Source organism: Hirundo rustica, chromosome 1 (genome assembly GCF_015227805.2).
Source record: "Hirundo rustica isolate bHirRus1 chromosome 1, bHirRus1.pri.v3, whole genome shotgun sequence".
Taxonomy (NCBI): Eukaryota; Metazoa; Chordata; class Aves; order Passeriformes; family Hirundinidae; genus Hirundo; species Hirundo rustica.
Genome location: NC_053450.1, coordinates 134,569,311 through 134,595,711, shown reverse-complemented (window position 1 = coordinate 134,595,711; position 26,401 = coordinate 134,569,311). Strand labels below are relative to the sequence as shown.

Below are 26,401 nucleotides of genomic sequence, written 5' to 3'. Positions count from 1 at the left end.
CTGTTTTCTTGCAGCATTTCACTGCCCAGTAGCTGGCTGGTGGCAAAATATCAATTCAGCCTGGGGAAATAAAGTGAAATAAGACTTGAGTTTTGGGTCCTTGTGTCTTGAGTGCTTTGGCCCACAGTGCTTTGGCTGTCCTCGCTGAATTCCTTCCCAGCCTCTTGCCCACACTCAGCCTACTCACTGTGATTCCAGAGTGAGAAACTGAGAAGACCCTGATGCTGTGCAAACACTGCCCAGCAACAGCTGAAACACTGCTGTGTTATTGATGTTCATCAGTTACAAATCTGAACCTTCGGGCTGCTATAAAGAAAATAATTCTATCACAGCAAAGCCACTACAAGACCAGAACACAACTAAGCAGAAGTAAGGATGTCTGGATAATGAACACTTTGGTAAAGATCTCTTGCTATTCTTCGGGTAAAATTAAGTGTAAGGATGAGCACGGTATTTATACAAAATAGTCTACTCAAATCCCTGCAGGAAAAACAGCCTTTTTTAACACTCTTACCTCATCAGCTGTCAGTTTTGAACTGCAGCAGAACTGATGTTGGATGCAACACTCAGACAAACCTTTATGGATTTTAGTTATTCCATTAGAAATACTTTTGGTATTATTCCATCTGTTTCCCAACTTTATGTGCAACAGGACAATGTACTACCAGAATGTGGATGTATGATGCTGCATATGCCTTTGAAATTCATTATGAGGGTAGAAAGAGAACTAGCTTCTGAAATGAAACTACAAGCAATATCCAAAGGATTCTAAATTTAAGCAGTAAGTACAAGTTGCTTCTTTAGGGGAGAGCAGTCCACTTTGAATTTACAGCCCAGAAACTAAAGACCAGGATTTAGTAGACATCTCCACAAAGCAGGGTATAATACAGTAGTTCTTTGAGTGAGATTCCTGCTCTGAGAAGTTCTTGTTTGTCCAATGATGTATATGCATATGTCTATATATATGCACATATATATAGTTTTGCTTTCATTCCTTAATGCAAAGGTTCCACCCCAAAATTGCCCTAAACTACTTATTTAAGAAATATACTTCTTTTAATATTCATCTGCCATTGTATTCACAAGCAGCAAAACAACATATATCATTCCTCTGTGCTAGGCAGAAGTGACCAAAATTAATAAAAGTTTCATGAACTTATTTCATTGGAAAAAAGTTTGTACTGCTGTCCCTTTTTCCATACAATGTCCATCTTCCCCTCAAAAATCCCTACAGCAAAAGCAACAAGAAAACCCCCACCAAAAAAACCCCAACATTTTTTCCCGCTGAAGAGCCTCAGGCAAGTAAGCCTTGCCTGTCTGTATCTGCTTTCATAGGTAACTACTGCTGTGATCTGAGAGTAACCTGGCAAGATTTTTTTCCAAGTGTTGTATGTTAGTTGGCATATTGAGACATGAAGGCCACTTGCTAGGGGTTGAAGTGGAGGAGACAGAAACATTAATTTACACGTAACTGAAGTGTGTCTGTCTGCCTGTGAAGGGACAGTTGATGCACAAACTGACACAGCACAGCTTCTGTATGTTTAAAAGTGTTTTATATAGTGACACAAACAAAGCAAGAATCTTACAGGAACAAAGCCCCCTGTACCAGAGCACAAGGCTAGAAGAGTTCTCTGCTATGTTTTGTTGCATCCCTGCTTACAAGAAGTTCTAGCAGGTAGTCTTGCACTCAGTGCTTGGTGTCACATGCTTCATCTTCAAAAGAGCTGACAAAGTAAGTAACCAAAACTTACTGATGTTCTAACAGACCAGTGCAAAATGATCATTCCAAATGCCCTTTCAGTTTGCACATCCGTCTTATGTTGTCAAAGACAAGAAAATATGTATCCTCTTAAGTCATACATATGTTACAGTTTAAGTCAGAAAAAGGTAAGTTGCACTCCAGAAACTGATTTTAGTGAATCGTGGAAAAAAAGAAGACACACGACTAAAAATCTTGCTATTTGCATGATCTGAGTTATAGATAGTGAATTGCAAATTTATGAAAATAAAAAGCATCTTTAATAATCACAGATTGGAAGTTAAAGACAACAGTACATGAGTAGTTTATATATCAAGACTAAAAAAAATGTGTGTAAAATGATACCTTCATAAAATATGCAATTTCCAATATTGAGATCATTGGAGGACTTGGCAAAGCAAAACACAGACTGGAATGTTAAAACATGATAATCCACAGATTGCTTCCTGTTGATTTAGATGCTCATAACACACTGTATGAACTGAAAAGAAAATAACCACTTATTAGATGTATGGCAGAGAAGAAGTTTTTACTGTTTCTCCTACAATACTCATTGTCACTACACTTTTCTGTAATCCATGAATCGTAAAGCTTCAAAATACATATGAAAATACACAAATAGTTAAAGCAAAGCATCTCCTTAATGACAACAACAAAAATAAAAACTAGCACACATGGTTCTCCCCCCTCCCACTCCAAAAAAAACCCCAAACCACCCAAATCCAGGATGACTTGAATCTAGTGCTCCCTTTTTGCTGCACAGATGTGGCTAGGAAGCCAAGACCCACAAGCCCGACTGTGACTCCTGTCTGTTCCCACCAGAACTCCACCAACCTCTCCCAGGAAAAATACCAAGCTTTAAAACAGAAAATTAAAAGAAAAAAAAAAGTCACAGAAAGTGATGCTAGTAACTGATGTAGCTTCCTGGATCTTCTTGAACCACATTGGTTAGAAGTTCAGAGAAAAGCAAACAACATGCTACAGAACTCTGTAAAATACACAAAAGCTTTTTGAGGCAATATTCAAAAAGCCCCAGAACTTCTGGGTTCTCACTGTATGTGTATGGAAGATAGGCACAAACTCAAATCATTACTGATTGTCATAAGTTTTTCCTTTGTTTTACCCCAGAATTTTAATAGATTCCTTAAAATTTACTTACATCATCGTAGTGGAAATTCACAAAACCCTGCTGAGTTGTATCCCTTCTTCTAAAGCATTCTGCAAAAATTCATTAAGAAAACAGAAACCAGGTAAGAAGAATTACAAATAAACAATTTTTTTAAAGTGTACTTTCCTAAAATTCCCTGAGTCACATGAAGGAGAACATGATGAAGAATACTGCAATTCATTCCAAGACTTAATTTCCCATTCTAAATTTTTGTATTTATCATATACAACCCTTTATGTTCTATTAATAAACAAAGTTTCCCAATTTTGCTAACATAATTCTTCCAGTCTCTGGAGTAAACCCTGCATTAGTATAAAGTCCTTTTTTGTTCATGAGAATTTAAAAAATCCTGATCTGCAATTGCCGATAGACTATTGATAGAAACCTCTTCTGTAGTTTGCCAAAGTTGAACCTTGAGATAAGTAAACAATCAGGTTTTATTAAACAAAAATATATTATGGGGATGACAAGGCTATAATCCAGCATACCAGTGAGAGCTCGGAGTTTCACACAGCAGGCAATGTAATCATCAAATGCGATCTTTCCCTGGGTGCTGTATCGCTTTGTGATTGCAGTCACAGCCTGTGGGCTCAGTCTAAATCCTATTAGAAAATAAAAAGTCTTATTTTGAAAAGGCAGGTAAGTTAACAAACAGAATCCAACATATTTTCATTGGAAATATCATGAGTTAGTGTAGGATGGTAACTGAGAAATGGTGTAAAGTAAGTGTCAGAAGCAAGAACATTTCACAACTTACCCATAGTCATCAAGGCTTTCTCCAGTTCCTGACGATCCACTGTGCCACTTCCATCACTGTCAAAACTTACAAAGTGTTGCTTCCAGCCATTGACCACAGCCCAGAGTTCTTTAAACTCATTAAATCCCAGTGTGCCAGACATATCCCTCTGATTTCAAAGCTAAGAAAAACATTTCTTAACTAAACAAAACCACCAACAAAAAGTGACAAACAAAAAACCAACCAAACAAAAAAGACACCCCTCTGTAGTTAAAAACTCTTACTTGAAGGCCAATATTAATACAATTATACTCTTATTGATTTATCTTGTAGAAATCTAACTAAAGTATCCCCCAGCTCAGATGGAGGTAACACTACCCAAAACCTAAGGTCAGAGAACCTGCTCTCCCCACCTCTTCCCCATGAAACCTGCTAAAGCCATTTTCTTGTTGTGAATTCTACTTTAGTTGAAACATTTCTATTTTACCTGCTGCTACGTAATTATAACCAATTAAATACGTAGCTGAAATAAAAATGGATGCCAAAGAATAAATTGTTATGTCAGTTCTCTCATATTCTAAGTACTTTGTTCAAGATGAGCTAAGAGCCCTCCCTGTTTAATTTCTGCTTTTTTTCTTTTTAAGCAGCAAAACTTACCAGTTTAAGTTTTGGCCAAAAAACCTCCAAAGATTCCAACCTTACACAGTATATATCTAAGTCTTCCACAGGTGGTACTGCTGAATGCCATATATATACCATTCTATCAGATACTCAAAACTTGATTCATTCATGGAGCAGGATTTAGGGGGACTTAGACTGTATTCAGGCTGTGTACTACAAATGCTTAAAATTCATTAGGAAAGAGGAGAAATTGGAAAGTTGTCCTATTTGAAAAGCACAGTAAGTGATTTGCACAATACTTTATTCTGGGCCACCAGACCTGACCCTTCATACATTCAATAGAGAAACATTTGCCCAGGCTTAGAAGGATACCACTTGCTGTAAAATGATTGGTCATCGAAAGCCCCATTTATTTATTATTTCTTAATTTAAATTTCAGTTAAAATTAGTGAGAATGGAGTTCTGTAGCTTCCCAATCACAATGACTGCAAGACTTATAAAGTGAAGGCTGAATGGAAACTACAAGGCACTTCCCAAATGTTTTGGCACTCTCTCATCTTTGTTTACATAATGCAAAAATATTTACATTTCATACTAAAGGATACATCCAGCATTGAGATCATAAGTCTGCAAGTCTCTAAGTTGAAAGCTGTTAAAATTAGAAAAAGGAAAAATAAATTATGTTGAGAGCATAATCCTCAGTTTTATCTAAATATAAAATTTCAGATGTTTTATAAATTTTAATGATATACTGATTATATATTATAATGTATAAAGTATTATGTAACCGGTTCCGCTGCATACAGCCGTATCATTTTTTGATCCAAGTAAGTGCCATTATTTGTTGGAAAAACTGACTGTAGACAATTTGGAGGCAATTCAAGTTATACTTAAAGTTAACTTGCTCTTATCTTAATCCAGAGCAGTTTTGGGTTTCAAAGTGGTCATTTACATTCCCCCCCAGCAGACACCACTTGAGCAAGCCAGTATCACTCACAGAAGCTGTAAACCGAACAGGAGGTATCCCAGCAGAGCAGTCCTGCCACAGATTTTGGTCAATATCAAAGCTCAGTACAAACCAAAGCAAAGCATCTTTTTAACAACTGTCTGTCCATTACAAAATGAACCACTTCAACTCCACAGCCCAGCAGAGTGGGGAATTAAGGAGGCTGAGAAGGCAAGTCCTTGGCACGGAAGTGAATACAGAGAATTTACATGTGCAAGATATTCAAAGGAAACTCACTTGCCATGCAAAGAAAAAACCCCAGCTCTGCAGAAGACACAACTACACGTGTTTTCTAGTAACAGGAGGAAGAATTAGGGTGCTTTAGATTTGCTTGTTTATTTAAATCATTAACTTACGTTTATATGCTCCTGCAATCCCTGACTGGGTGAGACATCTCTGTAGCTCATCAGCATCTATTTGTCCATCCTTTCGATAACAGAAGATGTATCAGCTATTAATACCCTCTCCCAGGCTGCTTATTCCCAGTACCCACTCCCTCTCCAGCAGCATTCAATTAGTTATCCTTCTCAAGACATCCTCATAACTCACAAATATAAAAATTCCTCTTTTTAAAAAAATATTAAGTTTCTAGCAAAACAAGCAAACATAAAAAGCAAAGAACTTTGAAAGAAAACCAAACTCAGAAAAGATACCTATCCACATGGCTTGGAAAATGCCTCACTTCCAAAAAATGCTGCTCAGGGTCAAGGGGAGAAAACAACTGCCAATGCGTGGAAAGCAATGAGCTGCCAGAAGTGGAGGTGGAACTCTTAAGTTTTATTCCTCATATCCCTAACATGAAGTTTGGTTCACACAGAGTTTAATTTAACCTCATTCAGGAATGGAACATTATGTCTGTAGACATAAAGAATGATGACACCTTTGTAAAGCATTAGAAGATGAAAAGCCAAGTCAGAGGAGGATTAGGTTAGATATCAGGAAAAGGCTGTTCACCCAGAGGGGGGTTGAGCATTGGAATGCGCTTCGCAGGGAAGTGATCACAGCACCAAGCCTGACAGAGTTCAAGAAGTATTTGGACAACATACTTGGGCACTTGATGTGATGCTTGGGGTGCCTTTAGCAGGGAATGATCCTTGTGGGTCCCTTCCAACTGTGATTGTGTTTGCTACAGCATTTTCCTAACGTTTTCAAACCCACTTTTGAAGGCGCTTTTTTTCAAGAACAGAGATATGCTACTGAATGATATGGTGGGAACAGCACAGCTTGACATCTTTCAGAAATGAAGTAACATTGTTTATAAGACAAACAGTAGTTTTATGTTAAATGATATTTGATGAGGTCTGAAAAAAACACAACAGTGTTTTGATTCTATGTAAAGTTAATGGCAGCTAAACCCAGATTTGCTTCCTATCTACTCCATCAGTCTAATTATACAGATGTATTTAAAACTTTATATCAAAAAAGTAAGGGAAAAAATGAGGGGAAAAATGAGATTTGAAATTAATTAACTAATCTCTTCAAAGGCTTTGTACCTTCTGAAATAAGGATAGGAACTGCATAACTTTAAAATACAGATATTTTAGATAGAAATGCATGACTATAATCAAGATTAACATTACCAAAAAGATACTTGTCTTTTTTGGGTTTTTTTGGAGATCATAAACAGGTTAAACTAGACAATGCATATGGGCTTTGCAAACAGGCTAAAAAATAAATTATTACTTCCTACAAAGACTCGATTGAATAAAAATCTGAAACAATACTTTTGACTTTCTGCTGTAAACAAAGGAAACTAATTCATCAAGTCAAAGACAAGATCCCTGTTTTAAACTACTTTAAAGAAAGCTTAAAGAAAACATTATATATTATATAGGCATAAAAACAACACAGAGAGTAGCAAACAGTAAACAAAACATACTAATTCTACAATAAGTACATATGGATAACTGAGATGTGGCTTTTTAAAGATTTGCATGGATGGCCATAAAAGCAACTAATAATTTAATAGATAATTTATCTGTTACATTTCACTGTCTCCTTACAGGGTTTTTACTTCTGCACAGCCACTGTTACCAGAAACAGACTCCTCAAATACCAAGGATAACTTCAAAAGCTATCGAGTTCATTTCAGTAAGGAATGATTTCTACAAATAGAAAGCATTTCAGAGTATTAACCTAAGTATTCTTAAGTACTAACTGTTGGGGAGGATGAAGCCAAAAAGCCCTATAAATATGATTGCTTAGATTCTGAGAATGAGAAACCTGTAAGTGAGATAGAATTGAAAGTAAGTTTTGATGTTTGAGATGTATTAGCTAATGGATGTCTGGGAAAAGAGTTATGTGACCAGCTGAAGGTTACCTGCAGCTAGACGCAGGTCAAATGGAATGTTCTGTCTCACCCCGCAATGGTTCATCCCACACCTGTACCCCTCCCCTGAAGTATCAGGTATCTGTAACCCCATTGGCACAAGCCCTGTTCCAGCCCACCTTGAGACCCCTTATCTGGGGGCTTCAAGGGTGGAAGCTCCTCTTTGCTCTTTTTGCTCTTTGCTTTTTGCTCTCTCCCACTCCCAACCTCTCCCTTCCCCCACCTTCCTGGGCCTTGCCACCAGCTGCAGCCTGGCAGCTCAGAGCAAGGCCCCATATCCCTTACAATAAACCTCATCTTCTAAAACCCAACTTCAGAGATCTCTCGTCTGCATTTATCTACACCGTCCTGGAGTCAGCAACAGTGGAGGAAGCAATTTCTACAACTAACTTGATCATGCCCATGAACTCACTGGTTTCCCAGCTTTCAGTATCCATGCCTCACTTGAGAAAGCTGGGCATGGCCTACGTTTTGCTGAGATCCAGCTCCTGCCACCTCTTGTCCACAGCGCTGTATCCTGTTTGCTGCTACCTCCCTTTCTCTTTACAATAGGAGCCTATTCATTTTTCCAGTGTCGGTTACTGGCTCCACTGCTGATTCCTGGCACACATCCAGGTGGCACCTGCACAAAGAGGCATCTCAGCTGGCAGACAAATTGTCAGCACATTCAGTAGTACTCAGCTCTGGGCTCCACCTTCTCAGAAAGGCCTCACTACACAGAGGTCATTCCAGTGTTCTCCTTTACTACAAAAATACACTGTCTAAATATTTTCATAAGCAGTTAGAAAGAAGTAAGATACAGACTGCAAGATGCACTACTAATTCAAAAGAGTAACACAGAGAACAAAACTAATCCAAGTTATGGTGGGAATCTGAACATCAGCTAATATTGCTGAAATTTTCATGTTGTGGGTCTGTCTACCTGAGGATAACAGATCCGAGATCAGAGTTTTAGATCTGCACACACCCTACAAGTGTACAATAAATAGCTGTAATATGGCCAACAAACATGGACCTTCAGCTCAATAAACCTAACTTAATTGCTCCTAAACTCTGTAATACAGTTCAAACAGCACTTACTTCTAGAAACATACATAATGATACAAAAAGAATATATGCCACAAAACTACAGAAATTAAAAATGCAGAGCAGAATGACAGGGAAGGAAAAGAATAATTACTCTATGTTACCAGTAAACTCAGATGCTGGCACAGCCCATGACTGCTTCTCCATCTGTGAGTCTATTAAGATCATGTAATGACCTCTTTCCTATTAGCACTTCCTGCTCTTAGCCAGGCCATCTCCACAGACCACGCTTTCCAGTGTTTCTCTTTTCTTTCTCCTAAACTGGGCAGCATTCACCAGCCCAGAGCTGAGTCACAATTCAATTACAAAATTTCATGCATCTATATATTCATTGTATACACCTATATAGGAAATAGAGCCATACATGCCTATGTTTGTGTATGTATGCATGCATTTACACATATAATATTGAAACTAACAGCATTATTCGAACTGTATAGTTCCTGTACGTATACAGCTATAACACAGACCAATACAGCTATATATAGCAAATAGGCTAAGTAAAACAATTATGGATTTGCTGTTTTTTAAACTAGAAACATCAGTTTTTCTCACTGCAAATACTAGTAATTCCTCCTTCCAAAGGTTGAGAGTATTCCCCAGGAAAAAAAAAAAATCCAAGAAGGAAATAACAGTTTATAAATTTACCTGCCCTCCTACTGCAGCAAAATAACCATACAAAGGATCCTGAGCTTGTCCCGGGAACACTGGTCCACCTGGAGCTCCTCCATACTTTGGAAATCAAAACGAAAATTAATTTTAAATCAGTGACTCAGTTAAGGATCTGTACTTATAAATTTATGTTTTTATGTACACACCATGTAAAAAAAAAAAAAAAAAAAAAAAAAAAATCAAATCAAACCACCCGAACACAAAAACTCCTCATGGAGAAATTCCCCAAACCACTCTAAATTTCAGTACTAATGATAATGTAAGCAAATCAGTGTAAAACCCTGCAGAGGAGCAATCGACCGATCTAGATACAGCCTGGTCTATCTCGCCGAGGTTTCATTTTATTCTACCCCTAGCAGAAAACGGCGTGCTGAAGAAATAGTAAGGCACTGCTTTTTTTTTTTTTTTTTTTTTTTTTTTTTCCTCCCACTCCAGGAAAGTTGAGCAAAACAGACGCCTAGGGCAAATACACGGAAGAATATGCATTAAGTGTGAAAATCCTTAAATAAAACTGATCCTTCAGTGAAAACCACGGAATGACACCCTCAGCACTGACTTTTGCCCCCGGCAGCAGCTGCGGGGGACGTGTCTCCTCCCTCCCTTCCCCCGCCGGCGCAGCCCCGAGCTGGCGCCTGCGGCCCCTCCCGGCGGGAGCGGCGGCCGGGCAGACCCCGCCTCAGCCGGCTCCCACCGCCCCCCGGCCCGCCGGCCACAGCCCCCGCGGGCCCCGGCCCCGCTCACCCCGCCCTGGTAGAACCCGCCGGGCGCCGGCTGCCCGGGATACGCCATCTTCGCCTGGCACCGGCTCCGGCGGTCCGGCTGCGCCCGGGAGCAACCACCCGGATACGGAGGGAGGGCGGCGACTTCCAGCCCCGGCCCTTCCCGGAGCCCGCGTATCGCCACCGCCCGGGCGGGGCAAGCGGCGACCTTCCGTCAGCAGGGCAGCGGGCGGTGCCGGGCGGTGCCGTCGGGAGCTGAGGCACCACCCCCGCCGATCTCTTCCCCGCCAAGTTCTCCCTCCGGCGCGGTGGTACAGGCCCGTGGCCCTGCGGCGGCATTTCCCGGCGCGGGCTGGGCAGGGCAGGGCGCGGCGCGGCGCTGCCTCGGGCCGGCCCGTACCGCACCGCGGGGCGGGACCTGCGTCTGTGGGTGCGGGGTGCGGAGTGCGGGCGGCCAGCGGGCTCGGGTCGGCTGCGGTCCCGGCCGGTGCTGTCAGATACCCTCAGGAGACAGCGCCCGTGGACAGAATCGCTCCGCTGAGGAGGAGGCTGCGCCCCTGAGCCAGCGGGCAGCGGAGGTGGAGCCAGTCCCCGGCGCATCCTGGGACTGCCGCTCCCGGGAAAGCGGTGTTCTGTGGCGGCTGTGACCCACGTAGGCGACAGGAAAGATCCCGACATGTTCACCGGTGAATCGGCTGAGTTGATGTCAAATTATTTCAGAATCACCGACTCGCGATTTACCAAAAGGCCGCAAGGCTCACAGACTCAGCAGTTCGTGCATCTGTATCGTGTATCCCAAAACTCATCCTTACGTGTTCTCTCCTTTGGTACCGTTGCGTTTTCTTCAGAATCTGACCACCCAAGACGGAGAACAGGCTGTATAATTTATTTTGGGTCTGTAGGTCTAAATTCTGTTGTAGGAACTGTGGGGGAATGCCCGTGTCCCACTGGAGCGAGGGAGCCCTTTTTGTGTTCAGTGGGGGGCCGCTGTGGGTTTGGGGATTATCTGAAGGCGCTTTGATTCAACAGCCTCCCGGCTATATAATTCAGTCACAAGTCTATGAGAAATCAGTTACTGGAGTCTGTATGACTGAAACCTCCTAATGGAGACCTTACAGGGTAAATGACCTGCTGTCTGAAATCTAGAACCATAACATTTTATTTTTCTATTTATTAGCATAATTTCTGAAGAACATTATAAATTTGAGTAGGACCTTAATTAATTAAAGTATGCTAATTTACGGTAAACTTTCTATTAAAAGCGAGTCATCCCTCTAAGTCTTCCAGTAAAACAGGACTTCATTATCTACATGGCATATATTTTATTATTTCAGCACTAATTTCACCTTATAAGTGGTAACAATTGCCAATGACACGAAAACAAAACTGGTGTTCTGTGTAATTTAATAATAGAGTTGTCAAATGAGACAAATCGTTATGTAATACCTTCATCACACAGAATAGCATATATGAAGCAGCTGAGACAAAGAAGTGACCCTGTGTAGTTTTTTGGCTTAAGAAATACCTGTCTCACAAGGGTATTTAACTAAATGTGTTGATATCAAACTCTGCTGTGGTCATATGGTTTTGTTGACCAGACTTAATCACGTGCAGGGCAGGTTATTGCAGGCTCTGTGCTGAGCTTTTTTAGAGTACGGGTATTAATGTCTGGGAAAGAACCCTCCTAATTAAAATAGGACCTAGGAACACTAGGTGATAAAAATAAGGCTGGAAAGATTGAAAATATGGGGCAAAGAATATAAGGGTTAAGATTTTACGAGTTATACATTGATAAACAAAATGTCAAATGGTGTATATGTATTTCCAATAATGTAATAGGAATGAATTTTTGATTGCTTCAGTGAGAAAAAAGCTGGTGATTCATACCAGTTGGTAGGTAAAGACATTAAATTGTACAGCTGTAGCTGTATAGAAAAGGAAGATGTGTTTCATAATTTGGGGCAGGGTGTTTCTGTGCTTTAACTCAGTGTAAATGTCTGGCCATCCTCCATTTTCAATACTTCTACTGAGACTTCTGTCATTCATCAAATCATAGAGGTTAGGCTGGAAAAGGTATCTTAGAACACTGAGACCACCTGTTAATCCAGCCCTGCCAGGCCCACCACTAAACCGTGTCTCTCAGTGCCACATCTGCAGGACTTTTAATACTGCCAGGGATTAAAAGTGATTCAGCCACTTCCTTGGGCAGCCAGTTCCAATGCTCAACAATGCTTTCAATAAAGACATTTCTCCAAATATCTGAAAGCTTCCCCTGGCACAACTTGAGTCTATTTCCTCTTTAGTTACTTGCAAGTAGAGACTGACCCGCACCTCTGTACAACCTTTTTTTTGGGCAGTTGTAGAGAGTAATACTGTCTCCTTTCAGCCTCCTTTTCTCCAGGCTAATCCAGGTCCCTCAGCTGCTCTTCATCAGACTTGTGTTCCAGACCCTTCATCAACTCTGTTGCCCTTCTCTGATCTCACTCCACCACCTCAGTGTGAGTAGTGAGGGGCCCAAATGCACTGCACTCAGTAATTAGCATTTGCAAGATTATTTGTATTTAAACATACATGAGCAAAAGGGCTAGGAGACAGATGTGACCAAGGGATAGATTTTAAATGGATTGTTAGGCAGGTAGGATTGATAGGTTTATTTGCATTGGTGCATTTGCTTATTCCTTATCTGAGGAAAATGAAGGCTGCACAGGAAGGCTGTTCGAGGAGGTTAATGGATATGCATGTGCCTTCTGAAGGGCGTCTGAGTTGTGGTAACCTTTTAAGTTTCAGTAAGTTCATCATATTACAAAGAAACCAGTAAGAAATCTGTGTAGAATAAATAGTTTCTGATTTTGCAGATCTCAAAGAGTGTGCAGTCCCTCTAGTGGGAAAATTGAAAATTGAAGTCAAGCAACACAAGATGCTAGTACTATTACTGTGGGGGTTTTTTGCTTTGTTTTGGTTTTTTGGGTTTTTTTGAGATAATTCACTGTATTTTCCTAAGAAAAGGCCTAGGCAAAATAATTTTGTTTATAAAAGGAAAATTATGTGCACAGATTTCATTCCATAGCTTTTTCTGAATTCTTTGTAGTAGGATTTTAGGAAAGAATTCAGAACGGAGCTGTTACAGTAATAGTGTTACTGCCTTAAACTCTGGTCACAAGTCACATTCATTATGTGTGCCATGCTTCCTCACAGTGAACCAAGGCTAGCATAAACCCATGACAAGTCACAGACTTTCTGCTTGCCCATCTGCTCTACTTTTGTTCCTTCAAAGTCTGGGTACGTTTAACCCTGACATGAGCTCACACATGATGTGGGAATTCGGTCACCCTGAACTGAAATCCTTGAGCTGGATTGTGCTGCCACTTTTATTCCCATCTGGTGTATTGGCTCGGAGTTCGGTGCTGATGTGCTGAGGCATCGTGCTTTCCTGACAACTGCAGTAATGGTAGGGAGGAGACGAGGAATTAAAGTGTAAAGTTCCATTTTCTTGGGGTGTTTACTTAGCACAGCTGAGGAGATAAAATTTATTGAATAATGGAGGCCAAGAAATAGTCTCCTTACCCTTTTAATTGGAATACTTGAGAAGAGACATAATTTTAAACAGTAGAAAAATAAATATGGTGCAGCTCAGATATCTCTAATATAATGCCTTAAGGAATATAATATAATGCCCAAAGGAATAGTGGTATGTTCTGCTTTTTTTTATTTCTTTTTTTTTTTTTTTTTTTTTTTTTTTTTTTTTCCCTTTTGATGCCCCACTTTCATTTTTTATTTACTGCACATTATTTATGCTCAGTTCTGTAGCCAAGTATTTTGTACAGGATTTCCTTTAATAGCCAAGTTTTATGCTGGATTCATCACATAATGTACTTGAAAGGCTAGGAGACAAAGATCACTTTGTAGTTACAGAGAGTATGGAGAACAAAATTTTCTATAGATTTTAGTCATCCATTTTGAGCTACCTCAGTTTTTCTGTAACTTTATCTGTCTTCCAGACTTTTCCCTCCCAGCTACAGCTTCTTTAATAGATGGTTCAGAGGTGACCTCCCTTACTCCATACTCATTCCCTTCTTTGTTCTGTCTGTGTTCAGAGTTGTGGAAATTTTTTATCACTCCCTGGGCATCAGCAAGAGTTATCACTGAAGGCCTAAAATAAGATAACCTTAATTATGGATGGTACAGCTAGAGGGGTTTTGATATGGAGACTTTTTGAGGCTAACAGTCGGCTTTTATTCAATGCAGTACAATAACACAATTTACCGTGTCCATTTAATTATAAATACAACAGTTTGTGCATTCCCCAGGCATGAGTTCTTTACAGAACAAAAGCTAAAATGCAGTTTTTCTGTAATGACATTAATTTCTTAGATCTGGTACATTGCAGTCAGATGGCTCCCAAGATGGTCTTTAACTAAAGATATAATTACAATATAAAGATATCTGATGATAACAGTGATATGTGCCTGTGACTTGAAAAAGACATTTACAATACTGCTTACTTTGCATATCACTTTTCAACTGATCTTTATTCCTTTACCGTCCACATACCTTATTTCAAAACCTTCAATACCAAGAGCTTGGATAATTTAAAACAGATTGATGACAACCAAAGAAAGTCATGCAAGATCTTTTAATTATTTCGTCAAATAACATGTGGTCAGGATTCGGGTCTCTGGTTTTGCTTTTGAACAGAAGCCCTAATATGAAAGTGAATTGTATATAAAGGATTAAAGCACAGAAGAAGTTCAGCAATAAGGCATCTGATTCTTTCTGTACAACAAATTTTGCAATCCTGTGTGTCAGCATATATGTTCTCATATCAATTGGAATATATATTATGCTACTTTATCTTCTGAAAGGCTAAGATTCTGCTGTACTGGCTGCATGGTAAGCAACGGCCTGTAAAACTCCCAGGTGCAGATGGAACAGAATTGCTTTGAAACTTTATTCTTCCGAAGCAGTGTCATGTCATGGGTATCCAGCTACAGAAAGGATATTCCTGATGATTTAGGCATTATGCTCTGTACCACCACCACTGGTGATAGGTGATAGGTGAGAAATTAGCTCATAGCTGGTTAGTTAGATGCGGGACAGGGACAGTACTTCTGGGCACAAAACCAGCATATAGAGCATAGAAATGATGTGTCAAGTATCTGAATTCTGTGATTGTCACCCCTTGGGTGCCTGATGTCCATTTGAGCTCTCATTCTTAGCTCCAAAATTAGTTGAGAATCTAGGCAGATAGCATTTATTCTCTCTGTGTCTAGTGCTTGAACTGAGTTGACACCAGTGTGGTACTATCAGAATTCATTTTCGTTTGCTGATTGGAATTTCCATAATCAATGAGACTGGCCAAATTACTGGGGAAATGTCTTGGGCTGGTTAGCACGTGACTCATGTAGTAGAAAATAAAGTCCAGAAAAATAAAGTTCAGTTTTTATTTACTTGTTTTTAAGTGCCCCACTACCACCTATGTTGCAATGGAGTTTTTAGAATTTGGGGAAATCCCAAGTTTCAGCATACTGGAAGTGAAAGAGTTGTGTCACACTCTGTGGAGGAAAGTCACTTTCCTAATCATGATGTCTCGTCTCAGTGCTTGTTTTGGTTAATGCTTCTGTTGCAGCATGTGTGTTGAAAATGCCTCAAATATTGCAACACACATCCCCAAGTGGCCAATGAGATGTATTTTCAATTCCTGTCAGTCATACTTGAATGCACTCTGAAAGCAATACTAGTGAACACTTCTTCCTTCACCTCTGGCTTTTGTAAATATTTTTTCCTCCCCTGTATAGTCTGTGGCCGTTTTGTTTGTTCCTTGCATTAGCTTCTTTGCTCCTTTTGTTCAATATCTTGAAACCTGTTACCTCAGTCGGTCGAGCATGGTGCTAATAACACCAGGGTCACGAATTCAATCCCTGTACAGGCCATTCACTTAAGAGGTGGAATTGATCCTTGCGCGTCCCTTTCAACTCAGAATGTTCTGTGATCTGAGAACTTTGTGAGTTGCTAAAAAGGAATAAGCCTATTGCTGTCCCAGAAAGAGCCCACTAGATGTCACGCTGCTACTTCTAATTCAGGCACATCGACTCTTGCTTATTGGCTAACTTATACCTGTTTTATACAATGACCAAATACAAGTTCTACCAAAAGCAGGACCAGGACTCACCTAGACAGGCCTCAGGTACCAGCTGTGGGAGCAGCTCCTTGGGTCCTAGCACTCATCTTTAATAGGAGCCATAGTATTCCCGAGCCTAAAGGTTGGTTTGTTTGTTTGTTTGGGTTTTTTGTGCTAAAAGTCCCTTCTAAAATGTCTAACAGTGGTTCAGGAGTTTATAAATAGGTTTTGGAAATTGGAAATTGGAAAAAATTTAGCACATATTCTTGTATATACTTTTGGGAACCCATTCTGAAAATCTTGGGTTATATGTAAATGTTTGAGTATGTTAGTTCTAAACAACTACATTTGTTGAGAAGGGTAATTCTAAAATTAGCCACAAATCTGCCACTTAAAGTATTCCAGTTTGCCATATTTTATGTGAACTGTATTACAGAGAACATTTCTTCTCCCTTAGTTGGGTGTAACAATCTTTTTGTCCACCTAGAAAGAGTAAGCACGGTGTACAAGTGAGATAATAATTAGTCAAGTAAAGTCAGAAATCATTAGCCAGTTATGCAAAATAATGTATCAAAACATAACAGTACATAATTTAGAACACAATACCATGGCTGTTAGGAGAGCTGATGATGTACAGTTTGTTCTTCATGTCTGCAGGATGTCTGGTACAGGTTTTTTTGTTGTTGTCTTCTTTCTTGCTCCTTTTGCAGCTGAATCCTTTCATACATTGTTAATATATACATTATAACTGATTATTCCTTATTCTTTCAATAAAATGATTAGAATTTTCATGAAGAAAAGAAATGTTCTGCATTACCTCTAGGTAAAAACATGCATGCTGAAGATGTTCTGTACTCTGTACTGCACAAAGTACAGCAACTGAAAATCTGCCTGGCCTATTTACCCCTTTGTTTTTCCGTAAGTCCTGTGCATGGTTTTATATGTTTATAAAATACAATGTTATATATACATAATAGGTAAATAGGGCTGGCAGGCTTTCAGTTGTTGTACTCTGTTCTCCAAAATGTTTAGGGCTTTCCAGTTGAAAAAAGGTATAGAACTTTTTTTTTTTTTCTTAACAACAATACTTATTTTTAGATAATCGACCTCTTCCTGGAATCTTTGCAGGTGCTAATAATCACTTAGTGGTTTCCATTTTTGTTGTGTATGCTAAAACTGTTACAGGCAGGAATGAATTGCCCTTGTACTGTCTAAGAGCACTCTGCCAGTTAACAGAAAGGCTTTCTGATTTAATTTGAAATTTATTTAAACAAAAGTTAGAGCATTTGGTTCATGGCAGTAAACATTAAAACAAGGCTCTGAATTTTGGAGTTGCTCTCAAATGTGGGAGAGTCCAGTCTGTTTAAGCACAGTCATCTCCACACTCTTCTGGATTAGAACTTTGGTATAAATCTGAGGATGGGAACATCCACAGGTTTTGTGTCTTTGTTCATTTGTGAGGTGGTTTTAATCAGCTTTTTTATTGGCTAATATCTAATAATGGCTTTCTGATAGTTTAGCTTAAGCACAATACCTCCATATCTAACAATTCAAAGTGTTGGCAGACTTTCACACATGTATTTTAAATGCACACTTAAAATCGGTCAGAACTAGTGTTCTCATCGTGTTTTGGCATGGAGGCTGACAAAACATTGAAGAAGACTGGGAAAAAAGCCCTAAAAGACATGGTCTGAAAAAGCCACAAATATTCTCAGGGCAGAGCCACAGTGGTCCTGACATGTAAAATGGTTTTATGATAGCTCATTACTACCATTATCTTGGACTTGAGGGGTTCCAGTTATTGACTCGTAGTGGCACAGTGAATTATACTTGCAGAGTTCTGTTTTGCACAAGAATCAGACTTGTGAAGGCCACTGCTGAAAACCTAGCTGGGACCAGAGGTCAGAGGTATCTATCTTCATGCTTGTTGAAGTGGCCAGGCTTGTTTTAACTGAGCAGTAAATAAGTCTGCCTGCTCTGGAGGTTTGTGAGTGCAGGGACAGAAGGGTGGAAAATAAGTATGGATTATGTGCTTTATTTTGTTCCCCTCATGGACTGTGTTAATAAAGCCAGTCAGAAAGAAACTATCTGCAAGTACTGCCCTTCCCTCTCTGGAACATAACATGGAGGCATGTTAAGGGGTGTCATTATCCTGGCTGAAAGATCTGGTTTTAAAAGTTGTCTTCACTGTAGATATACATTAGGTGTAAGTATTTTGCACCCAAAGAGAGGTGTTTGATTTTTCTCCTGAGGGTGTCAGGGGTGGGCAGATGCTTCTAGTTCTACCTGCCTTTGAACAGTACCTCACTACCTCCTTGTAGACAACGCTGGTGGTTTTTTGTGTTTTTTTTTTTTTTTTTTTTTTTTTTTTTTTTTTTTTGGGGTTTTTTTTTGTGGTTTTTTTTTGTTTTTTTTTTTTTGTTTTGTTTTGTTTTTTCTTCCCTGTGAGTCTTTCCCTTTATTTAAATTGTAAATCCTTTAAGTAGTACTTCTATAATTTAACTAGTTACAGCATGAATATTCAGCAGAAGTAATCTTATTTAGGCCTTTATTAAGCCCAAGATTGGGATTTATGACACATTCCCAGAGTACATTAGCACTGCACCTTGTTTTAGCACTGTGATCCTTTCTTAGCTTACTCCTTCTGTTGTGTGTAACAGATTGAATGTAATTAGTCTATTTTATTACTACATGTTTTCTAAAAACTTAACAACCCTACTTAGGAAGTTGTTGCAATTGTATTTTCTGCTAAATTTATTTTTAAATTTTTTTTTTTTCCTGGCACATCTCTGACAAAACAGTGTTTGGACTGGTCCCTGAAATTTCACTCCAGACAGCTAAGGGGAAAATCCATGGCTCTTTATTTACACATACTCTGTGCTTGTGCTAGAGTGACCTACTTAAGAAACTCTTCACTTACCTTTTTCTCTCATAACTGTGCAGAGAAAGAAAGAGAAGATGAAACAACATGATTTTTCGCTTGTCTGTTCTTAGAAAATCTCACAAAAATAAACAAAATGTATGCAGGTGGTAGCATTCACACACTCCTTTCCCTATTTTGAAGAATAATCAGAAATTTTGCGATTACATTCTGCATTGCACAGGCAATTAACATTTAACCTAATGCTGGTGTCCCTATGGCAAATTCGGTGATTTAAGCTTGACTAAAGCATCCGTGCTTGACCTGGTATTTGCAAGAGTGAATCCACCCATACTAAAAAATAGTCACCTGACCGAGGAAGAGAATTGTTTTCACTGGTTTCGTCTTCAATGTGCATTCAGAAGGTTTTTAATCTCATTTGTATAGTTTTAACTGTAAGCTTTTTTGTTGTCTCCTCGTGTTTGAATAATGATATTTGATATTGGTACTTTGTCTCTCAAGTGGTTCTAATACTTCTCCTAACCCAAGCATTTACAGCTTATTAGTCTTTATGGTTTTTTTTTTTTTTCCTTTAGAAAGAGAAGTTGTAATTGCGTCATATATTTTCTTATGTGTGTTCTTTGAAAATAAGTGCAATGACCCCAAATGTCACATACCTAAACTTGGAAAGAAATGAACAAGTTTCTTTACTCTCAGCCTCTGGATACAGTGATTTAAGTAAAATTTCACCTTTAAACCTAGCCAAAGCTGCCCAAGTACACTTGTGGCTTTATCTGGAGCTTATGTGATACTCGGTATGCTTCTCTCACACCTGGTGATCTGTTAAACAATCCCAGAGTTGCATATATTTGTATAGATTATGTTTTTTTTCTGCTCTCTCATAGAAGAGACAAGCTGCTTTTTCTCACTTTTCCAGTTACTGGATTATGACATTTCATCAGTAGAATAGTGATCTGGGTACTTTTTATTGCATTCAATTCTAACTTTTTTTTTTTGTAAATGAATCAATTAAATTGCAGTAGTCTGTGGATGTAAGAAAATTTTCCACATTCTCATAACAACATTCTTACTCCAACATATTTTGGTGTTAGTGGAGATCATTCCAGAGACTTCATTTTCCCTTTCACAGTGTGAAACAGTATGCAGCCACTGCTCCCTGCAGCAGTGGAGCTCTCTTCTCTGTGCATCTGAAAATCACAAAACCATGACAGATCTTCCTCCTGCCCTCTTTTTCCTACCCCCTTAGCATTTTTGAAGAAGGTTCATAACCCTCTGTGAATGGTTTTCAGCTGGTGCTTTCCAGGCTACATCTCCTTGGGCTGGAAGTGTGACAAGTCTTTGTTCCTTCTACAATCACCTTCTGGAGAGCTCAGTTCAATGGGGCCGTGGCTGAAAATGCACCATCGATTGAATTCCATCTGTTTCTGTCCTCATTGCAGATTTCCAGGGTACCATAGTTTGCACATTTCTTCAGCAATGATTTTATGTTTCTTGAGACTTGTTACATATAATGGTGGGTGTGCAAATAATTCCTGAGACACTCCCTAGAAACCTGCTTATGTGGTAGTAGTTTTTCCTGTGAATTTAACAGAGCAGGTTACAAAAACTGTAAACCTGGTAATACCAGCAAGGTAATATCCTTACTGTTTTCACACTGTCATTAACAAATACTTACTAGGATCTGGGATTTTTTTTTTTTTTTTTAATGTATTTTTAAAATATTTTTTTTTTAAAATTTTTTTTTTTTTGGTGGAATTATGGTTAAGTTTGAGATTATCCACATTAACGGTTAATATTTTAATTTTTTACTTTACTAGGTTTAAAAGAATTTTTGGTTGGAAATACATTGAATCTTTCATCACCAAGAAGTTTCAGTGTGTGTTTGGATTTCCACATATACCATTAGAGCATTAGAATTTATATTTCTCCGTGTGTGTGTATATATATAGAGAGATATAGATATATAGCTATATAGATGTATAGCTATATAGATGTATAGCTATATAGAGACATATCTGTATATCTATATATCTATATATCTATATATCTATATATCTCACACTTTTTCTTCTTACATCTGGGCTTCTTCTCTGGAGTAATGTATGTGATCTATATATAGTCACCAGTCACCAGTCTGGACCCTTCAGGTAAATCATGGAAATCATAAATTATGTTTACTGAATACTACAGTCAAAAACCCACAAACAAACAAACAAAAAACCCCAGAAAATCCAGGCTATGTATTGAAGTGAGGGTAATCAGCTGTCAAAATAATTTGCCAGAAGTTGCAGTGAGCTCTCTAACGTTTAAATCAAGTTCAGCAGTTCCTTCAGAATATCTTCAATGCAGCCTGTTTTAATGGATTACCTGCCAGCAATAACAAATGGTTGCTAGGATAAAACTACATGTTGTCAGGAAGCTTAAACTTTACAGCAATCTGTATTACTGTTGGAAAATTTGTAGCAGGTTTGTGAACCGAAAAATATGACAACTCCTGATAATTCAGAAAGGAATTAATTTAGGCAGTGTCTACGGCGCGTGTTCTGCAGGAAGAGAGAATAGCTAATCACAAGGTTGCCTTCTGGCTTTCTAATCTGTAAAGCTCCTCATAATTAGAGAGCTATCCTTAGCTTCAGGAAACTTGCATCCAATTCCTCTCCTCTGACTTCCTGTGTGATGTTTTATGAGTCACTGACACAGGGATCATTAAAGAAACTTGGGATGTGTCTGTGAAGGCAGTAAGTGTGAATCTAAGTGTCAGCTTCTTTGTAAAAGACAAGGAAGACAGCTTTGCCAGGAAACATGGGTGTTTGAAATAGGCATGCTAGAAGTTATACAGTAGTATTCAGTGATACTTCAGTATTTGGTATTGTTCTGAGTCAGCCCCTTTATCCTTCCCAGACTTCTGTAACTGGACAGGAGGCATCCCTCAGGCAAGATTGGGTATCCTAAGTTCTCGGATTTATTTATCTCAACAATGCTTGGCAGGCTTGCCACTAAGACTAAACTGGAGTTTCTGAAGTGTGACTTGAGGTTTAACCTTTAGACCAATCCAATTAAAGATGGGATTTGGTTTCCAGTTTTTACTTATGGAATTGGAAGACAGAAGCTACTAGAAAAACAAACAAACTGTATGTGTTTAACATAATTCCCTGCAATTACTTCTGAATCGATCACTTCTGATTTCCTGGGCTGGTTCTAAATGACGGCAACACTGCATCTGTCCTATTCCAGTGCTCCTGAAGCTCTGGTTCCTTGCTAGACATGTGGAAGGGGAAAGACTACCCTTCCAGTCACCTCCTCAGGTTCTGCTCACCTTACTCAGCTCTCACTTGTCTTTACCAAGTACTGCAGGATTTCTTTTAGTTCCAGTTTTCATGCCATGTGAATGAGTTACTCTTTCTTCAACGAGATTCTGTGTTTGATTTTGCTTCTTTAACTATAAAATGAAGATGATGGTGTCTTGCATTGAAACAGAGCAGTCCATTAAACAATCTGTTTTCAGCCTGTGCAGTTGAGCTATGGCATCTTTTCTGGTTTTCTTACCCCAAAGAAACAGTTCTTCCAACTATATTTAATACCAAGACATGCAAGCCCTATGCCTGATGCACAACTGGGTTTGCTACTGCTGCTGCTCAACCGTGAGTGGCATGGAGCGGCAGCTACCTTTGGAATGGTTGTTGAAAAGGATGAGAAAATATGCATATTTGTACCTGTTTGGATTGGGGGAAGAAGGCTATGGTGGGGTTCTAAAGGGTAGTTTGAACTCCAGGGCTGCCAAGATCAAACTCTTCATTTAATTATTTACAAGGTACTGAAATAATTGGTAATTTGATTTCTAATTGCAATCAAAAATATGTGATGTCTTTTCATATGTGAAGACATATGAACAAAATTTACCAGTTCTAGCTTGCAGCATTTGGAGATGTTAGCTAAGTTTCATGCAGTTCTCTGAGGTCTGTGTGTGTCCTGTCAAGATTCTGTAGCATATTTTTCTTGTAGCACAGAGGTTGCTTATAAGAAAGTGATATGTAGGGGTCTAATCTTGTCAGAGCTAAATATTATGTCAAATCTGGGTTCCCAAGTAGAGAATATTAAGGCAATGTGCAAGAATAGGAGATTTGTAGTTTTCCATGGTGACAGATAAAAATTGTTTCTTGAGGAATGTCAGCTTCCTTGAGGGAGAAAATTATTCGTGTTAAGGTCAGGAATTAGTGATACAAATGGAGATCCACAACAAAAATATGTATAATGCACATGAAAAATATAGTATCTGTAGGAGAGAAAGGCTTCTGAATTGTGTGGGAGAGAAAAAATATTTAGGCTGTTATTGGTACACTGAATGCTTATTAAATATGCTAATCATACTAAGGAAGAACAGGCAAAAATGGGTTACATGGCTACTCTGAGTGTTCATAATATTCACTAGTTCTTTTTCTGGGCTAGTGAATCCCACATGCTCAACAGCATTTGAAACAAAAGATGCTCTTGTAAAATCCAGCATACAGGAATAAAGGGCCTTTGTAAAGTGGGTCACAAAGTGTCTTGTCTTGGAGTGAAAGGTGGCTGTTAGATAAAGCAGAGAAGTCTGACAGAAGGTTTTGCTGCAGAGGAAAAATACGTTGAAGATCTTAGGACTTCCATGTGCAATGTGCTGGAACTGAATTGCTCAGATCTCCATGGTTCAGGATCCAGCACTACCACTACCAGTGGTATCAGCTGCATCCCCTGGGGCCAGTGTGTGTCGGAAATCCCATTCTGTTTCAAGGAAATCTAATTAATTAAAACACTTTATTTTCACTAATAAGTATATTTTTTGTTAAAATAGTTATTCCAGGTATAACAAAAAGGCAAAGATTTAAATTAACCCTATCATGAAAGACGTAGAGGTCTACCCACACTATGCTGTCTATCCCACTATGCTGTAGTGCATCAGAATAAAACTTTCTTATGTAATGAAATCCAAACTTAGTTGTTACTGTGACAATATCCATGTGACCATTTATTTAAAATGCTGTAATTTGTATTTTATTTATTCCTGCAGGAGTTCTTAGAATGGCATTATGTACATATGCACATAAAAGCTTTTCTTGGCTTCTGGGAACCATATGGAAAACACACTTTCCAAAATTCCTTTCATGATCCTTGTGATCTCCTTTTTCACCAGCTTTTGTCAGTACATAACAGGAAAAAAATAATAGAATGCCAAGATCGCAGCCATGAGTAATGTGTACAAGCTACCAACAGGTTTCCTGGCACTGGCTTTTGTTTTCAAGATACTACCATTGAATACTTTCACTACCAGTATGATTACTGAATTTGTTTCCTCTGCCATGTTCAAGAAATAAATTTGTAAATATGTAAAGAAAATCCTCCCCAGCTGCCCAAGTACAAGAGGATATGGAGAGGACATGAAATCCCTTGCTCAGATCTGAGTCATGAAGATCTGACCTATTATCTACTGAAGTCAACAAAGCACCTGCTGCTGAGTTCAGATGCAAGGCCTCTGGTTCTGCTCCTGAGAGCTGCTGTACACCCCCTCTGCAAGCAAACAGCATTGCCTCTTTGGTTTGTACACAGCTGATATTGGCACTTTATCCTTGGAGTAAACAGAAAATTGCAAATCATACCCAGCTGCTTTGCATTTCCAGTACATCTTGGTCTGTTTTCACTTGACAAAACAACGTGATATCCATCTCAAAGAAGTTCCTTTGTCTTGACTGCAGAAGGACAGTCCTGTGGGTGTTTGAGACTATGGATTAGCTGTGAGTGAGTGTACAAAGCAGCATTCAGTCAGGCCACGGTTACTTTGTGCTAGTTCCTGGTGAGGGTAAAGGAGACTTGGTTTGGCCTCTTTTAACACAAGGCTCTCAGAAAACACAAAGGAGCCTGTTCTCTGGGAGGAAAAGATGCAGAGCACTTGCACTGTTTGTATTTCATAAAGCGCAGCTTTTAAATGGGTGTCAGAGTTTAAACTCCAACCCACTGGCTCAGCTGTGAGAGAGGAAGGGCAGGTTTTAAATCTGTATTGGGAGAGAGGCAGAAACCTTGAGAATAAATCCTATATAAAGTAATATCAAAACCCAATATGTGCCAGTGCTCTGGAACTGTTGCTACTGGTAATAACATAAATCTGGAGTAACTGTCACTGAGACTAGAATCTACCACCAAAATGGCAAATCTAGAGGGTATTCACTCAGACTGCTGCTACTTATTTTCTGCTCTTGTCTGTCCCTTTCTACTCGTGCAAACACAATCTCTCTCTGTTGTTCTGTCTTGTTTTCCTCTTCTTTTTCTGCTGCTTCCCTCTCTCCTCCAGGGAGCTGTAAAGAGGTGTTACAGGCATCCTCACAACAGTGTTGTCACTTGGGCCTGTTGAGCCTATACCTGATCCCTTCTGCAATAAATGGTTCTGTGGAAAATCACTGAAGGAAGCGTGAAGTGTAGTACAACTCCATCATTGCACAGGTCAAGAAAAACTTCTGTAAAGACTTATACCAACACATGCATATCAGTTGAGGACAAGTATAACATATGCGCCAGTGCTGGTTAGTAAGAGTACTTGGTGCCAGAATTCTTTCTAAGAAATCTGTCTCCGTCAATTGCTGATATGCCACACTACTTTACCATTCTTTTGGGCATAAAGAACAGATTCTGGGACAGAGGATGATATGGAGAGGGGGTGTATGGCCAGAATTCAGAAAGATTCCATTGCTGAGAAATGTTTTCAGAAGTATTGTTCAAATGGTTGTTTTTGTTGGTTTTTTGTTTGCATTTTATTCTTAAAAGCTGGTTGATAATGCTAGTTTGAAAGCACAGCTAGCTATACTAGGTAGCACATCTTATACTTTAATGGATGTGAGTGTTCGTTGTATGGACAGGGAGAACAGCAGAGAAGTAAAAAAATAGTAAGCAATTCTTCTCCTGTAAAACCAGCACATTTTATCTTTTCTTTATTCTCCAGTCCAAAGGAGACTGTTGGATCTTCTGTTTGCAGTTTAACAGGAAGTCACCATCCCCAACATCCTCAGCCTACTTGGATAACTAAGTAAAAGTCTGCTTATGTTAGCATCCAAGAAGCAAACAAAGATGGGGGAAGACAAGTCCAGGCAGCTGGCTGAAGACAGGATCCCATTTTATTATTTGTTCCAAGGCTTCCCAACACCTCTGTGCAACTGGGCACACCATCAGCTGCATCTTAGCAGAAAAGGTTCCCAAAATGATAACAGAGCTCAGCAGTGTAAAAAAAAAAATCTTTATTGTCTTTAAAATATGTATATTTTGATAGACTATCTGTAATATCACA

At 39.2% G+C, this 26,401-nt stretch overlaps 1 protein-coding gene across 3 annotated transcripts; it reads right to left on the bottom strand.

Moving 5' to 3' along the window:
- Window positions 1–1,531: 1,531 nt before the first annotated feature.
- Window positions 1,532–10,279, bottom strand: SRI (sorcin). 3 transcript variants are annotated; one of them, XR_005703516.2, is made up of 9 exons: window positions 10,119–10,279; window positions 9,354–9,437; window positions 5,647–5,716; window positions 4,890–4,933; window positions 3,685–3,832; window positions 3,416–3,529; window positions 2,919–2,977; window positions 2,105–2,240; window positions 1,532–1,724 (listed from the first exon to the last, which is right to left on the bottom strand). XR_005703516.2 is itself a non-coding variant. In XM_040081734.2 (8 exons), the coding sequence occupies exons 1-8, from the start codon at window positions 10,164–10,166 to the stop codon at window positions 2,214–2,216; spliced, it is 594 nt and encodes a 197-aa protein (XP_039937668.1). In that variant the 5' UTR covers window positions 10,167–10,279; the 3' UTR covers window positions 1,532–2,213. The 3 variants fall into 3 exon arrangements, 2 of the variants coding, with proteins under 2 accessions (XP_039937668.1, XP_058278905.1); XM_040081734.2 differs by having other exon boundaries at window positions 1,532–2,240; XM_058422922.1 differs by lacking the exon at window positions 5,647–5,716 and having other exon boundaries at window positions 1,532–2,240.
- Window positions 10,280–26,401: the final 16,122 nt, after the last annotated feature.